The sequence below is a fragment of the Ostrinia nubilalis genome, chromosome 13 (genome assembly GCF_963855985.1).
Source record: "Ostrinia nubilalis chromosome 13, ilOstNubi1.1, whole genome shotgun sequence".
NCBI lineage: Eukaryota > Metazoa > Arthropoda > Insecta > Lepidoptera > Crambidae > Ostrinia > Ostrinia nubilalis.
The window spans coordinates 10,764,742-10,782,737 of NC_087100.1; the positions used below are offsets into that span (position 1 = coordinate 10,764,742).

Here is a 17,996-nt window from a genome sequence, read left to right on the forward strand (position 1 = left end):
ATATTACGAAAGAATACCTATATTGCACAAATTATTACGTTTAATCAATTTGAGTTACACTTAGATTAGTTTCAAGGCATTTTAAGAATTATTATTAATAGGTATGTAATATTATTTTAATAATACTTCTTTCTTAATTACATTACGGGTGTCTAATGTAAGCATCTTATGATTTTAAGGATTATAAAAGCTAACTTACAGACTTCATCTGATTGCAATAAAATCTGTTGTGACATACAAACCTACAGTATAACCTTGCACCTGTGGTGTGGGGGTGGATAGGGGGTAGTTTCTCAACAATTCCTATTATTCTGCTTCATAAGCATGCATTTGCAATACAAGTGTGCCTACACACATACCCCTACATCCTTAAAACTACAAAGTAAAGCTTCAAATCAATGACTAATAACTTTGAAAAATATTAAGTTTTACGTTTCAATTAACTATTCTTATTTATTAGTTTTCATTGCAAATGTATACAAAATAGACTTTTTGTGATACATTGGATTTTAAAATCGAGTACGTAAGCATGTAAATCAGCCAATCGTTTTTCATAATACAGTGTGAGTCACGTTAAAGTGTACATATGAAAATAGATGAAACTAGACCTATTTTTATCGACAAAAAAGAGGTCAAAAATTTTTTGAGATTTTTTTTAAATTTTTTACAGAATTTTTTTTCTTCCAATTACTTATTGTAAAGAAAACGTAATAACTTTTAAACTAAGCGGTATATCCTGATAAAATAAAAACAGTAATAATGCTAAATAACAGGCGATAGTAAAAAAATACATAAAATATACAAAAAATGCCAACAAATATTAAAAAATTATACTTTTTGAAAAAAATCTGCATTTAAATTCGTGTTTTTTTGGTTATTTGATAAATTTTTCCAAAAAATGCCCCTATAATAGGTGGTTTTTATTACTTTGTATTATTCTCTACCGTATTATCTTTGTAAAACCAAAAATCGCATGTCTCTATCCCTATCACAACATTTGCTATAATCGTTTGAACAAAGGCCTGCCACAACATTATTCTCCGCTACAGGTAGAGACAATTTTAATTTTAACTAAAATGCTTATTTTACTTCGAAATCTTTTGTTTTTATCTGAAATCTAACTTATCTTTATTAAAATTACAAATCTAGAGCCATTTTCAGTTTCGTTGTTAACGAAGCGTTGAATGGCGTGCCCGGAGAGGCATAGTTCAAACGATCATTGCAAACGTTGTGATAGGGATAGAGACATGCGATTTTTGGTTTTACAAAGGTAATACGATAGAAAATAATACAAAGTAATAAAAACTACCGGTTATAGGGGCATTTTTTGGAGAAATTTATCAAATAACCAAAAAAACACGAATTTAAAAGCAGATTTTTTCAAAAAGTATCATTTTTTTATTATTTGGTGGCCTTTTTTGTGTATTTTATGTATCTTTTTAGTATCGCCTATTATTTAGAATTATTATTGTTTTTTATTTTATCAGGATATACCGCTTAGTTTAAAAGTTATTAAGTTTTCTTTACAATAAGTAATTGGAAGAAAAAAAATTCTATAAAAAATTTAAAAAAAATCTCAAAAATTTTTTGACCTCTTTTTTGTCGATAAAAATAAGTCTAGTTTCATCTATTTTCATATGTACACTTTAACGTGACTCACACTGTATTAAAGTTAAAAATTAAGGGTGTTGTGCTAAATTAATAAAATGGATTCTACTGTTTTCTATATTGAGCTTGCTTGTTCATTGCAATGGTTTTATGAATGTTTCCTAGGAGGGTTATAGAATCGCGCTGACCACTAGCTGATCGTCGGTGCTCACGGATCATGTTAATAAAGGAAACGACTTTGAACCAATAACTTTTAACTTTCCCCCGGGATAAACTTGACCTTCACTGGTTGAGTTTTTATTGGCGGCCAAGCTGTAGATTCTGGCTACACAGGAGTTGAAGCGGTAGAAACGAGAGGTGGGAATAGTCCCGTGGCAGCGCTGACAGTCAGCGTACGTCAATGCGATTCGAACCCTTAGGTTGGGTTGCATGCACCATCTTACTTTGACTTTAACAAACGTCAAAAATCTCTCAAACTCCATACAAAATACCGGTTATCGTTAAAGTTAGGTGGTGCAACTCAGCCTTAAAGCTTTGCATCGAACAAGCGTGTGCGTACGAGCCCTGAGAAGTCCCCACGATGATTATTGTCGAATCATTCCCCACAGCAGCATGCAAGGCTTGAGTGCTGCCCTCACGCTGCGAGGAGCGTCCGTATGTTCTTCGGTGTCGACTGGTGGTTCAGGTGTTTTGTGGTGTACCTGGAACGAAGGCATTGTAAATGATTTAATTATGAATGAGACATGGCTTTGGGGTTTTCTTGGTACACCTGTACCTTCGATCTATTTAGGGACTAGATTAGAGACTATAATATACGGTGTTTCAGATAGAAGAATGTAAGTATGTACGAAATAAAATAATAAGGAATAAAACACATGATTTTCACAAAAAGCATCATGATCTGAACTCCGAAAATTTATTGAGGGGATGGTTCCAAGCTTAAAGCCATGTATTCATTAGGCAACATTTGTTGATAAACACTGTTTATAAACTGTTCATAAACAATGTTTCATCATCTCTGTAAACAGTTTATAAACAGTCCATAAACATAGGATATGTACATGTTGCCGTGCTCCCCGCTATGAGTGGAAAGCAAGTGTGGATGGCCAAGTTTCAGAAACCTGTGTTTATGGTAAACTTGTTTCACACTAGTCATAAACAGTTTAGCAACAAATGTTGCCTAATGGATACATGGCTGTCAGTATTCTGTACTAACTTTTCTACATTTATATTTTTTTTCACCAGAGTCGTTATACACTGCATCAGAAATCAGAATCTAATAATGTTGGTAAAAAGTACATAACAGATTCACGTAGTACCTAATCCGTAGTATTATTTGTATCAGCGATACCCATTGCTCGATAGCAATGGCTTACATCACGTTGATTTTCACGACTTAGATCGATATCTGTCTAAGCTGTGAAAACTACAACTGCTACTTCAGACCTGTATTCTCTCTTATTTCTTTAACTCACTATTAATACATTAGCAGGAAAGCGCTGGACGCAGACCGCTACCAACCGCGCGATATGGAAATCATTGGAGGAGACCTATGTTCAGCAGTGGACGTCCTGTGACTAAAACGATGATTAGAAAATAAATCACATTTTTACCTCAGAGCATTCAGCAACGGCTCCGCCTTAGCAGGCGTTTGTTGCTGCAAGAATTTCACGCAGCCCTTCACATCAACTGAAGATGAGCGGCAGAAGGCGCCCGACGGGTGCACCCAGTCGTACAGGATGATCAGGCCCACCATCACGCGGAGGACTAGTAGGGAGGTCTCCTCGCGACTGAACTGGGCGACGAGTTTTCTGGAACACGAGAAGGTAAAGTTAGAGCAAGTCGAATGTGCAAGCCTGGGGGACTGTGCTAGTTGAAGGTTGTCGGGATTCCCATAGTTCCCACTAAGGCGATCGACGGAGTATACCGGGGTTACTTTTGTAGGTATGCCTCATCCTTGAGGGGAGCCCCACATAGCCCAATTTCATGTATGTTTTCCCCGGAAAAAAAAGTCGAATGTGCAATCCGTGTGCAGTTTTGGGTCTGCCATTGGACGCGTCTCCGGGTTGCGCACAGGGGAAGACTGGATCATTTCCCTATCCGCAACCCGGAACCACCACTCATGACTCATGGGGTACTGGTATGTTTAAATTTTTGTACGAGAACATAAGCAACTTCGATGACGTGTTTTCTGAACAACGAAAAGGTTTTCTTTAAGTAGAAGCAGGGCGAATATATTAGGCAGTAAGTATGTGATAGATTCCATGTTTGACTCTTATGTTAAGGGCTGTAGCTTTATTCTGTCAAGTGATTAACTTAGGCTTGATTATGTAATCTACGCTTAGACAACGCATTGTAATGGTGGCTTGCTTCCCTGGTTTAATTTGTCAAGGTTCATTGACTTGTAGAACATTATTGAACCAAGATTTTGGTAATTTGGTAAGCTCAAGACGACCCAAGTGATGACAATACATGCTTAAGCTTATCTACCCTCAACATCTTGACAAGATGAAGTTATGTATGTGGACCCTACCCAATTTACTCTGTGTATGACAGTGAAACTAATCTGCCTAATACGTATCTCCTACGTTCGTAGAGTTCGTCAATTTAGAATGGGAGCGGGTACTATGGTATGTTAGGTATATCTTTACAATACAGCGCACAATAGGTCCAAGCTCGCTGCATCGCTCTTGCGACATCGATGCAAATCTAACCGCAAACGAGTATTCAGTACCTAACCTACAACATTGCATAGTGAAGTGTTGTTTTCAGAAAGGTAATTTGCCTATATTTCAGTTGTATGTTTTTTGCGGAGCGCACATACTGTATTGTTGAAAGTTTTGATAAGGTAGATACTTTATACCTATTTTGAGACTGCATTTATCGTGCGCTATCACACGATTCTAATCAATACGCCTATTCAACAGCGGAGAGATATTCAGATATTTGTAAACAAACCTGGGCTATGATGTACTCGTAGATCTAGATCATTGTTTATTTCTAAGATAGACAAATTCATGCTGACGTTATGAAGCGATCTGATGAATCATAAAGTCTAGCCTCATCAATGTTTTACTTTCCATTACGTTGACTTGCGTGTGTACTAAGCAAAAGCATACTAGCTAAGAAGGAACTTCTGGAATTTTATTACACAGTTTTGAGGTTTCTCCCAGGCAAAACGTATATTATATGCACTTTTTTGCATATAAGTTTTAAAAATGCAACTTATTTGTTCATTGCCTACTGAAACTGAAATATTATAATTGATTTCGATAAATACTTACCTACCAAAATTAAGTTTGGTTAAACGAAATAATAAGCTACTATTTTTCTTGCCTTCTTTCAAATAAATATAGCGCTTCGACTTCCTTTTGATCCCTCATTCAGTAACAAAAATACTGCTACTGTAATTTTTAATGGCAATAAAATCCCGAACATCAGGTGTTTCAAACAAACTTGTTTTACAGTTTTGTGGGTCGCATGTGTGTTTACATGAATGGGTTTTACAGCACAATAAAACTATGTGCAGCGATCAAAAATGTGGGTCAACGTCTTAACCGTTACCTCAATAGATTTAAAGTTCAATTTGCTGGTTAGACGTGACTTGACTACTGGGTAGCTCCTGTAGGATTCGGGTCGGAAGGTTCAGATCGTTATGAGGTAGTAGGAAGGAAGACACCTAAACTGTGCCTAAACTATAGAATCACGTACAGCGTAGCGTATTGTTAAGACAGCGGATATAAAAGTTATATTTTACTTTCCTAGTCCTATGGTATGGACTATTCGGAGCTTTTTATGTTATTGGAATTGATAGATACAAACAGAGGGCTAGCAAAGCAGAAAAGTTTACATTTTCTGTAAAAATAGAGCGTCTGGGTGTTACTGCAGTGTTGTAAGTACCTACACTACAGTCTCCACCTTCACTATGAGTTAAGGGACATATTTATTTAGTTAGGTGTCTAATCATGTACATAGATCATGACTTTTCGGGACGAGATAAAATAAGGCTTTCAAATTCAAAGGTCCACTGGTGTAACACAAAACTGAATTTGTGGTTTCAGACAAAATACCCAAGGTAACAACACGTAACTAAACAGTATAGCACCTTCTGATACTTATAATAGGTGCTATTTTACAACCAAAATGTTAGTCTGATGTACTGAACATATCCAGTTGCCGTGGTCCCAAAGGGCTTGCAAATCGAATAAGCAAGTCCCCGCTGACTGACTACTGTGTACTAAATAGGCAGAGCACGTGTTTAGTAGGGTTACCATTTTGCCAGTGCTAGCATAATATCAATTTTGCTATGTCACAATTGGGTATTTGACACCATTTCCCAATAATTCTAAAGCACAACTTTTTTTAAAAAGACACTTCTTTCTGGTCTTAAAAACTTAATTAATTTTTAATTACCTGTAAATTACGATTTTTCGTTGCATTATAATTGAAAAAAGTACGATTTTTCGTTGCATTATAATTGAAAAAAGTAGTTTCATTGAGTTGATAAAATTGTGACGTCACATGCTAGCATTGCCGTACAAAATCTATGGGAGAGTGTCGTTTTGACAGGTTTAAAAAGTACGTCAATTGATTGGTGGTGTCAAATACCCTATAAAACTAGAAAATACTGACGTTTTCCTCTTATTTTTTGTCTTCAATTGATTTTCAGAGCTTTATTTGACTATGGATAGAATAAGGTGAAAAATTTGAGAATTTTCTTAATTTATTAACGTGACTCTTACCTAAATTCTTAGATTAATAAAGCTTTATAAATCTAAGCCTAAATTAGATGTATATCAGAACTAGTAATTAAAACAATTGTTTTTGTTGTTTGGTTGTGGCAACCCTTCTCGTCAATAGTTGCGGATATTAGTTGTTGTTGTATGTAGACTAATAGCTATTAGCTGGCCAATAATTGTCAGGAACACGAGGAGACGATATTTAGGTCAAATATCTACAGGATACACTCACTTACTTGGTAAATTGCTTTATCAATTGGGCAAGCACGATATTAGAGAAAAACATAATAGGTAAATGTAACAGAAATATGATTTTTTTATGGATGTTACATTATTATGATAAATCTGTGATAAATCCTTCTTAGGCCCTTTTCACACTAGAACTTTTATGTGTCGATGACGATGACGAAAAGAAAATTTAAATTTTATTCGATCAGCCATCCTTCTACAGTAGAAGTACGAACAATTCGGAACACAATCACTACTCTTTTTTTAATTTGTAAAAACAAAAATAAACAGTATACGCGAGCTAGCAGTAAAGCAATCCGCGATTCAAACGCTACAACTCTATTTAACCGACTTCAACAAAAGGAGGAGGTTCTCAATTCGGTTGTTTTCTTATCATATCGCCGCAACTGTGCAGCTGTCCTAATTCGACCGCCACGATGACTCCCAAACCTGCCCCAGATTCACAAAAAAGAAAGAAGCAACAAACCAAGGTGACCCAACTCAAGGGTGAATCAGCGGATCCCGCTCCTCGCCGAATAACAAAACTGGGCCCATTTATGGCCATAAAGGTTTGCACATATACGAGACACATTCGCTACGATACGAATCTACTCGTAATAGATTTTAGCCTGTGATAAGTCCAATTAAATTCCGTCAATCATAGTTTCAACTTTTAATCTAAGGCTTTGTTTTACAGTAACATTACAAGATTTACAAGCCTCAGTTGAAGGACCGCTGGCAGTCACCTATGCGCTGGCTGGACTGACCAAGTAAAATCGGCCAATAATTAAACTATGTGTTTCATCTGGTTATCGAACACATCACCGACTCTACAAGACAACTTTAACCGCGGGCTTAACTGACCATTTCTAAATTACACATCATAATGAAATGACGTGCACAGCGATTTGTTATTCAAAGCGTGCGGTCCCATTGTCACTTTCAATGGCCGTCGCGAACCAAAATACTGGTGGGTAGCAGACTGGTTTCCGTTCACACTCCACTTAGGTTTTTCGCCGAAATTCAAGAATTCCGCAAAAGAAAAAACCGATGCAACAATGCAATTTACTCAAGACGCATTTGGCACGACGCCGCAGTGTTAACTCTGCTGTTACATTGAAATTGTATGTCTGACTGTCTGGGCATTCACTTTATCATATTCTCAAAATAGTCAAAATATAAGAGACATTTTTCACCCTTTCATATAAGAAAGGCCAGAATACAGACTTGGATTTTAAAATATGCCTTGGAAAAAAAAACTGAGCTCATGTTTCGGCCTTAAAAAGAAATAGCACACAGGTGGAGCCTCAGCCTTAGAGATTCTTAGAAAATCTGCATAATATGGCCTGTAGACTGATAATGTGTGCAGCAGTTTGGCTCACGGACATTTGGCCATATTCAAGGTCAAAGTTGCATGAACCATCATCATTTTATTAGGCGTAAAACAGGATATGATTTGAATTGATTTCAACCATTGCGTAGTGAATTGCAACGCAAAGGGCGTCCCACCGTCCCACGTGAATGACTCACAAGCTAAAATGTTCAAAGTAAGTAAAAAGATAAGTTGGCAATATCGGATATTAATGAGTAATAAAATAGCTATCGGGGAGTTACGTAAGAGACCTTGTTCGTGTTTTGCTTGGGCCTATCCTGTCTGGGTTTTGTTACTCATAGCAATAAAGCTATTAAAGCCAAAAATATAACATAAGCCACACTGCGAAAAACAAAGAATTACGTGAGCACAAAATATGGACTCATGCGCATACACTTTCGAAGTGGAAGAAGTCACGTGGTTTCTCTATAATAAATGGACGCACAGCGGACAGACGATCTAGCTGATAGCTCGCGCGTTCCAGGAAACCATAGCGTATTGGGAAACTGTTTAAAAATACAGGGTGTGTACTGTGTACGTTCTATCCTATTAATTTGAACTAAGGTTATTGCAGTGCAGAAAAAAAATTGTGATGCGTGTCAAATGGGAGAAGGCTTTCACCTATTCAATATTTATCTATTTAATTTTGTTTTCTCGGTTCCTCGGAGCAGTTAGACGACCCTTAATGAAGCTGAAAATTATGACTTTCACACGGTGAAACATGACTTTTAGAATAAAAGCCTTGTAGCCCCAGTTCTTCTTGTTCACAGATGGCTAAATAGTGCAATATCTTAGTTCATCACAGCACCTTTGTAGTACATACAAGTTTTTTTTTATAGTCCTTTACATACGCCCTGTATACGAGAGCACTTCCGCAAACTATGTAGGCAGCGTGCGTAACTGGCAACACTCGCGTATTGTGCGATAAAACTGGCAACTATTAATAATTGCTGATGGAAAATGAGATTCCTTGGTTTGGTGTTTCAACGATCTGATATTTAATCAGCTTCCTCGAAGTACGCTGTAATTTTGTAATTTCTTATTAAAAACTAGCGGCCGCCCGCGACTTCGTACGCGTGGATCCCGTTTTACTACTCCCTTCATCTATCTTACGCGGTTTAGATTTTTTCATACAAATGTTTTTTCCCGCGAACTCCCGTTCCCGTGGGAATTTTGCAATATCCTGTTGTAACTAAGCTTTAAGTTTACTAAGGTACCTACATGCCATATTTCAAGCGTCTAACTTAAGCGGTTTAGATTTTTCATACAAAAGGATTTTCCCGCTAATTCCCGTTCCCGTGGGAATTCCTAAGTATGCTATATTAACCTGCCCAGGAGTATGAAGAATAATTGTACCAAGTTTCGTTAAAATCTGTCGAGTAGTTTTTGTTTCTATAAGGAACATACAGACGGACAGACAGACAGACAGACAGACAGACAGACAGACAGACAAAAATTTTACTGATTGCATTTTTGGCATCAGTATCGATCACTTATCACCCCCTGATAGTTATTTTGAAAATATATTTCATGTACAGAATTGACCTCTCTACAGATTTATTATAAGTATAGATAATATTTTTGTTGCAACTGGAATAAGTAAGGAAGGCCACTTTGGATGTCACGAACTATTTATTTGACGCTGACTGACTGTATACAGTATTTAGAAAATTCATATAGGTTGCGCTTAAGTGGGAAGCAATTTCAAATGACACGTTCTTTGCAAAGAAAGTGCAATAATTCATTTATGACATATTTTTGTGACTCTACATAGGTATGTATTACTTATTGTTGTCAATCTCACCATTCACCTTGCCCCAAAACAACAGAGCTTCTACCAGAGCGATTAGATAGGCAAGTGATAAAACATACTAGGATATACATACATACTTCGGTATAAATACATGTTCATCATACGAACATATGATACGACGGTCATGTGACCCATATTTGTGATCAGTGAGAAGCGAATGCTTTATTAAGGACAGGGTTATTGTTATTATGTGTGAATAATATTTATGATGGAATCGCGAAATATAATTAATATAGCGAATACTTTATTTATTAGGAATTAAATGAATGTCTATGTACTACAGAGAGACTCTACTGTATCTTAATTCTCACGTAAATATGGCCAACTTTTTATTAAAACTAAGGATAATATCCAATCTATCACATTCTAAACAAAAGCTTTTTATTTGTACCTAATTCATTCTTAATTATACTGTTTTGTTAGAAGAAAAAACTTGAACCGGGTAATTAAAAAGCACGTAGAAGAAAAATCAGCCTTCGCTTAATTAAAAATGTAGTCCATATTCCTTTCATTTCCATATTTCCACAAAAGCCGCGGAAACTCGTACGAAAGATCTGCCATTGAAAAAACAAACAGCAAATACAGCTGGAGCGGCGAAAGAAGCTAGGTCATTAACCCATGCTGCGCGATATGTTATGTTATCTGCATTTCCACAATACAACATGACATAGAAGTTTCATTCATTAACTAAGTTTGCCCGCAGTTTGGCCGCGTGGATTTCACAGAAAGCCCTTATTGCGCGTCCGTGATAAGAAACAATGAGTCTTCATAATATCACAGAGAAATTATGGGACCCTTTACCATCATCCATTCATCACACATCATCCCTGCCATGAAAAATAATTCATTTCCTTTTCATGGCAGGGATGATGTGTGATCCAACTCATAGACATTGGTGTAGTTCAATTTTAAAGGGAAAAGTTAGTGAAATATTAATTTCACTGTAACTTTAGGATATTAATCCTAGATTACAAAATTAAATTTTATTTTATATGGACACTGCTATTCAGGTTTGAGTCGAAGAATACCTAATGTGTTTTACAATCAAGCAAAAGGCAGCCAGAAAAAAAATCCTGTGAAAAGTTACTGCCTTCACGTACACTGTGGCCTATCTCCTCTGTGGCTCTGGTATAATACAGATAAAATATCCGCAGTGAAAACCATGTCAGATTGTAATCTGTGCCGATATTTCCAACAAAGTATGCTACACTATGCTAGGTCTACTTGCAGGTGGCCGTAAAGGTCCGTTGCTGAACTTTAAGCCGTTTTCTAATCCGGTATTCCATGTAGTAGATAAGTAGTTGCAGAAAATTATGGTGGTTTATACCATAATTTATCGTTCTATCGAATTACGACACGTAAACAGACTGCTAACAGAGTTAAGTCCAGTTTTTAGAGTCCACAGATTGACAAATAAGATGAGACATAAAAACAAATGAAAACAATAGCCGAAAACAAAAGTGTGATGTAATAATGGTCATTATATTCCGAATAGGTAGTTGTTATTGTCTGTGGTTTGTTAAAAAATATTAGATCACATCCAATCTCATAAAATATTTTACCCAACTGCGTCAAAAGGCGGATTTGGAGTCCATTGGATTTGGAGCAGACAGAATCACCGCAGTCTTAAAACAGCGACTCTATAAAAAATATTTGACCAATAATCTCAAAAAGTGATCTTAAATATCAGACTACTAATCCGAAATAAAAACTGCGCTAAAGCTTATCTTCGGCTGTTTCAACAGAGTGCCAATAAAAAGTAAAATATTACTCTCTGAAAATTTTAACTTGAGAACTGAAGTCGTTTCGTAATAATTGGGAGTTGGGACGGATCCTCCAGCGGGCTCTTGACCTAGAACGACGATTTGTGATTCATAATGACACTCGCAGACACACTTGCCTAGTTTCTCAATCGAATTCTGAGATGTTTGTATTGTGTCACAACATTAATTACATTTAGGAGTATTACGCGTGTTTAAAAATAGGCACAGACAAACATGTGATTTAATGTCAACTTACTTGACCCAAATGTTTACAATGTTTTTTTTTTACTATAGGAATTTGTTTTTTATAACCCCTCCTTTTACCTATTCTACCACTTTGACCACAACAATGCAGCGGTTAACGGGGATCGAACTAGCGATTTCTTGTAGCAGAAGTTCGATAACAGATGTTCATATTCCCGAGCAGGAAATCTGTAAATGTAACTCGTTCAAACACCCTGTATATTTGTCGATAGATTTTGCACCACAAACGACATCTTGTCTTTGTAATCATAATTGTTGTTAGTGATGTGCATCGACGAACGAGGTCGTCAACACCAATCGGTTGCTCGTAAAGCATCATCTAATGAGTGACAGCTGATTTATCACATTATTTGTGGCGATACCGGAGCCGGAGCAATGATATCGCGGGAGACATACGATCCTCCGCAGTAATAAATACGCCCTTGTTGCAAGGATACTGGCCACACTGTATGCACCTACTTGCACCAGCGCTCGTGTGCCAGATTTAAAATTAGAATCTGGGGAATTCGAATTTGCAGATTTTTTCTTTTTGTTTTAAAGATGCCACCAAACGTAAAAATACTAGCCGCATGTGGTTTAATTTGGTGGCAGATTCAGAATGAAGTTTCTAGAAGATTCAGCGTCTTTGGGAAAGAATCATAGCAAGAAAAAATTGGACTAACAATTATTTTTTTAGTAAATTATTGCCTCTTAAAATATTATTTTCTTTTCATTATCATTAAATTTCTTACGTAAGTCTTAATAACTTGTGTGATCAAATCAAAACCTAACATTATTGCAAAAGTAATAAATTAACTTGCAAATTAAATTAGAACGGATTGTATTGTATATTGTATGTAACCGTCATATACTTCGACGTTTCCGTTTAATACAACATGTCCGAATAAGTTTAGCGCAAAACTGCCAAGTTGTCGGAAATTGTCGGAAAATATGACGCAATTCGAAAAGTATGTTAGCGCACTAAAGAAGCCCCAGTTTATTACTTCTGGTGGTGACCCAGGAAAGTTATTCTAACACTGGTGAGCATATTTTGAACTCAATCGCTCGTGGAATCCATTTTCCCTGAATAATTTTGTTGTGTTTGCGAGCTAATTTTGCGTGAGCCGCTCTTTATGGAGACCATTACCAGAGAGTTCTTAATAACGGTATTATTACATAATCTCGTTGTAATTTAATTCCAACACGCTTTTCGGGGTGCCCTAAAGCCATAATGCTCCATTTTTAACACGTGTTGTATGTTAATTCTAATTAACATTAAGCATACGTTAATTTATAACGGTATTAGTCTGTTACATTATTTAATAAAACAATTCATATTTTAGGTCACAGCAGCATCCAATCATCATCTATCTTTATTTTTTGATAAAATTAAATGTGCTCAATGCACGGTAACCTCAAAGGTAAGCAGGATCTACCGTTTGAAAATAACGAGTAAAATTCGATTTCAACTGAACCATATGTATATTGGTTGGACTTGGATTTCAATATTATGACCAGTTCTATAACTGGTCTTATGTATTTAACTTAAATACATAAGAGCCTATGCTCTTATGTATTTAAGTGTTGTTCTAGCTAGAATAATGACATGAGTTGCTGGACTGGATACTATTATAATCTGCATTGACAATGGCAAGCCTTAGAGCGTTCAGGTTTGCGCATACGCACGCTTCGAAATCTGGTTGCGCGAGAAATCCGAGATTTATACGGCTGCGAACCTTTGCGCTAGATTCCTTGGCCAGTTTCTAAACAATTGTTTATTGCCGTTTGTGTGTGGCCTGTTTTAAAGCGGGTACATGAGGCTGTTGCATTGAAGTTACAAGACGATAGAGAGATAAGCGGATTTATGGATAAGAGCGCGGTTGTCGACATAAGGAGACACTACCATCTCCATGCCCCCTCTTAAGGGTCCTCGGCCACTAGACACGGGGGTGTTTGGTGGCCGCTAAAGGAGGACCCGTGGCGGCGGCGCGCGCATGTGTTCACGCGCACCGTTAGCGAAGACCAGGGGAGGTACTACTCCCCTGAAGCCAGTCGTCGCTTGCTCAAACAGAGCGAGCCACAGTCTGGGGCGGAGCCGCGAAAGAATGTCTAGGCCATCTAGCTCGGACAATAACTCGCAGCACCGTCCCAAAGACTTCGGGAGGACACCGTCAGGTTTTAGTGAGTAGGCCCTGCCCATCTGGCAGGGAGAGCCTTACATAACCCACTGGTTCCCCCGGGCCAGTGGGTATGCAATTTCATGCATTTCCTGACGAAAAAAAAAAAAAAAAAAAAAGGTGTAGATAAGGTATACCTTTGTCTCTACCAAATATCTTGAGAAATGAGCTCACGCACGACTTTATACTATCCCTAATAAACGTTTCATGTTCAATTACTATTAAATTAACTCTTCAACGTAACAAAATAATTGTTTCCGTTGTGTTACTTGTTACAACTAAAAAAAGTTCATCAATTAGTGTTGTGGTTTTTCAGGTGCATTTATGAACCGGAAAAATTGCAACTAATATTCTGAAAAGAGTGAAAAAACGTGTTTGGTAGTTTTCGTGTCCAAAAGTAATAGACACATACAAGAGTAAGTTACATGTAGACAAAATTCTGAGAATCACACGTTCCAAATATTTTACATTATGTAGGTTTAGATACAAATGTTTATGTATCGCTACTTCTGGGTAATAAGTTTATCCTACAATGTCGCCCCATGGTGCCATAAAATTACTTGACGAAGAGTGGACGAATCTCGCGAGGACGTCGTGCAATAAACATAAATTCAATATGCAAATGACATGTTTTCTTTTTTCTTTATGTTAGTAGCTTGAAATGGGAAACTAAGGAAAAAGGTTCAGTTCTGATTTTAATCGAAACTTGTCATCATCATCATCATTTCAGCCATAGGACGTCCACTGCTGAACATAGACCTCCCCCAATGATTTCCACACAATTGCCGGTTGGTGGCGGGTGACCTGCATCCAGCGCCTTCCCGTACCTTTATGAGGTCGTCAGTCCACCTTGTCTGTGGACGTCCTACGCTGCGCTTTCCGGTATGTATCGAAACTTGTAAAAGGTTAAAAAATATTTATATTTCTTTGAAATAAACGACCTATAGTTTGGTAACTAACTTAACTTTTTAGAATAAATAACATGACTCTCAAGTTTCAACTCAAACTAAAGTTTTGTAATTAAACAAACTAGAAAGGGTAAAACTTTACACTTTTGAGATGAATATTAAAACATGTTACTTTGTCGCTGCTAAAGTTCTGAGGTTCTGACGCGCTAAAAACTTTTACCCCTTTACCGAGCAAAGCGTGTTGTAATTTGAGTTTTTTTAATTGTTTTTATTGGATCATTCGGCCATAATCCAGTCAGTTATGGTGGCCTCTATATTGCCACTGCCCTAATAAGGATTTTTTTCATTTGAGTTAATAGACTGTTCTAGTACTTCTAGTTCAGTAATTCAGTAGTCCTAGTCACTATTACTGGTTTCAATTTATTGAGTACAATCGTCTATTTGCCTCTGTAAATTAAAGATGGTCCTACTCCTGCAGGGGAGAACTGGACCTGCCCTCTAGACAAGTGGCAAAACGTGACAGTTGTAATTTTGAAAGGCTCAGTTTTTTTAGGATTCCATACCTCAAAAGGAAAAAATTGAACCCTTAGGATCACTTTGTTTTGTATGAAGTTACTTCACTCCGTGAAGGGATTCGAATTTCAGAGCGATCAAAAAGTACCTCTTGCCTAGGGCTCGATATGATGAAAGTAACATGCTAAAATAATTAAGAAACTTACGGGTTCTCCAGCATCCTCAAGCAGACTTTGGCCATCGTGCTCAGCGTTTCCGTAGTATTCTCCAGGTCTTGCTGATTATCATTAACGAACTGGCTGGTGGCTTCTGAAAGCACCTTCAGCATCGGCGTGGCTTGTGCATAGAATAGCGACATTCTGTTGGCTACGTCAGCGCTTATGTGAGGCTCGTCTCCTGGTGGGAGGTCGGCGTTGATCAGTCCCCCGCGGGACACGCTTCGTCTGTAGTAGCTGAAGTCGTTCTGGATGGCTGGCGTCTTCATCTGGAATTAAGAGGTTGGTTATAAGAATGAGATGGCAGTCTATTTAAAGGACAGAAAAAGTGTTTAAAAGCTCTGCTGAAATTCAAAGAAGAGATTTGACTTTCATACCTCAAAGGATGTAATTACCTGTTATACCTTCCTAATAAGTCCTGAGATACTAAATCTGATACTATTATTGCATTTAAAATCTAAAGTTAAGATCTACTTAAAGATCAAAAGTAAACGAAGAGATTGTTTAAAACGATATGTGACGTTTAGAATGGTACGGGAACTAAAAGCCTGAAGAAACTGTAGAAAAAAAGGTTTTTTTCATTTGTCTCGTTTCATTTAAGAGTTACAAATATTTTCCCTAACAGAATCAAGCTGACAACGTTTGTGAGATACACACGGTGGTTTTTCCTACAGTAAAAAGCTTTCTCCGAGTCTGGCATTCACCCCCACATCCGTATTACGTTGAAACCTCAAAGGGATTACGTAGGTGCGTCTTAATTTTTCACGAGGGGACAAAATGGCTGTGTTTTCCCTGAAACAAAATCGCATGAGTGGTCGCCATTGTTATGGGAGATCACGTATCGGTGAGCCCTTCCCTTGTACTTGTCGAGGAGACTGATAGAGATAGTGGATTTCCCCTACGCCCCAATTATGGGGGGATCCATTACGTATTTACGACATTTCATCCATCCATTAGTCAGCGGATCGTCATTTGTTTGTCAAGAAAAATGTTCTTCATTTGTTTGAATTAGAAGAGGGACATATTTATTGAAAATCCATGTACAGAAACGGCCCGTAAGGCTGTGCCATCTTATGTAATCGTAAATGGTATTATTCAACAAAAATGTATTTTAGGCGAGCTACTTAAAATAAAATCTCTCAGTAAACAACAAAAATATTCATCTATCATAATATTCAACAGTCTATTACTTAGACTGACTGATCTTTTAAACTAATGCCTAGGCTTGAACGTGACCTTAACATAGAAAATTTCTTTATCGCATCTATTGATGAAAAGGCGAGTTTCGATGAGTCAGCTTGACGGAGGTCAGGCCAAGCCCCGCTTTCTATCACAATGCCTTTTGATTCGTACTTCGACGCCTTATAGGACCATTCTGATGACTAATTTAATTGTATTTGATAGCCACCTGGCCTTGTAGTTGTGCAAAGTCAGCTGCTGTTGCCGGTTTGAGTCCTGATGGAGTCTAAATACTTTACAGCTCATGTATTGGGTTTTTGTTTAAGTGGTCTGGATCTGAATGAGATCTTCCTTTAAATAAGACCGTCAAAATTGTGCCGTTCATTATGAAGGAGTAATCTATCACGTGCATAATCTTATGTATTAAAGTTTTCCAATCCGTTATCTAGTCGTCGTACATGCTTCACAATAATATTTTGCTAATAATAATTGCCAGAAATAATGAGTATTTCTGACAATTTTCTATTTATCGATAACACTCAGACGTATCCTTCTATTATTTATTATCTGTATAGGAAAACGTTTGTTGACTCAATTTATCCGTCCATTTCTTCGCTTTCCTCATTATTATACAGTCGACAGCACATCGGAATTCAGACTACATTTCCTTGCAAAACAGCCCTTAATACAACTGCACAAGATGCTACAGTATTTAGCTTGATGTACTAGACTTTCGCAATCGTTTAATACCAGGATCGATTCAAGCATATCGATCGTGTGAAATATTCAACGCGGGGGAAACACCCTCGTATATTCCTGGAAGAGTTCAAACACTCCAGTATTCCGAATAGAAATGAGGCTTAAATAAACGGGATTAATATTGGAATTGTTGGAATCGAGGGATTTTCCAGAGCGTCCGTTTTGTTTGGTATTAGGATTAACTTTATATTTTGAGTTGTCTGACGCTTCTTTAATACAACGTGCATTAAGTTTTTATGCATTTATATTTTTCAATGCAATGCATTATATTTTCAGCGTCAATTAGTGGCTCAATGCTGCTCGTTTAGTAGGTAATACGGCTTGATTGACAGTAGTAGGTTTCAGGTTTGATTCGTGGTTGGGTCCATTTATGTTTCAGAGCTTGGCACTATTTTACAGAAAAACATATCGAAATGTACTCATAGAGCTATGAATAAACAATTATTGTCTAACTGAAGTATGTAAAACACGATTTGATT

At 37.2% G+C, this 17,996-nt stretch overlaps 1 protein-coding gene across 1 annotated transcript in view; it reads right to left on the bottom strand.

Moving 5' to 3' along the window:
• Positions 1–1,636: 1,636 nt before the first annotated feature.
• Positions 1,637–17,996, bottom strand: part of LOC135077197 (CYFIP-related Rac1 interactor A) — a 48,706-nt gene continuing 32,346 nt past the window's right edge. Inside the window, exons 3-5 of the mRNA XM_063971747.1 lie at positions 15,571–15,848; positions 3,222–3,419; positions 1,637–2,309 (exon numbers count right to left, since the gene is read on the bottom strand). Of these exons, the coding sequence (XP_063827817.1) occupies positions 2,243–2,309; positions 3,222–3,419; positions 15,571–15,848 (543 nt within the window). The 3' untranslated portion in view covers positions 1,637–2,242. The remainder of the gene's footprint in view (positions 2,310–3,221; positions 3,420–15,570; positions 15,849–17,996) is intronic.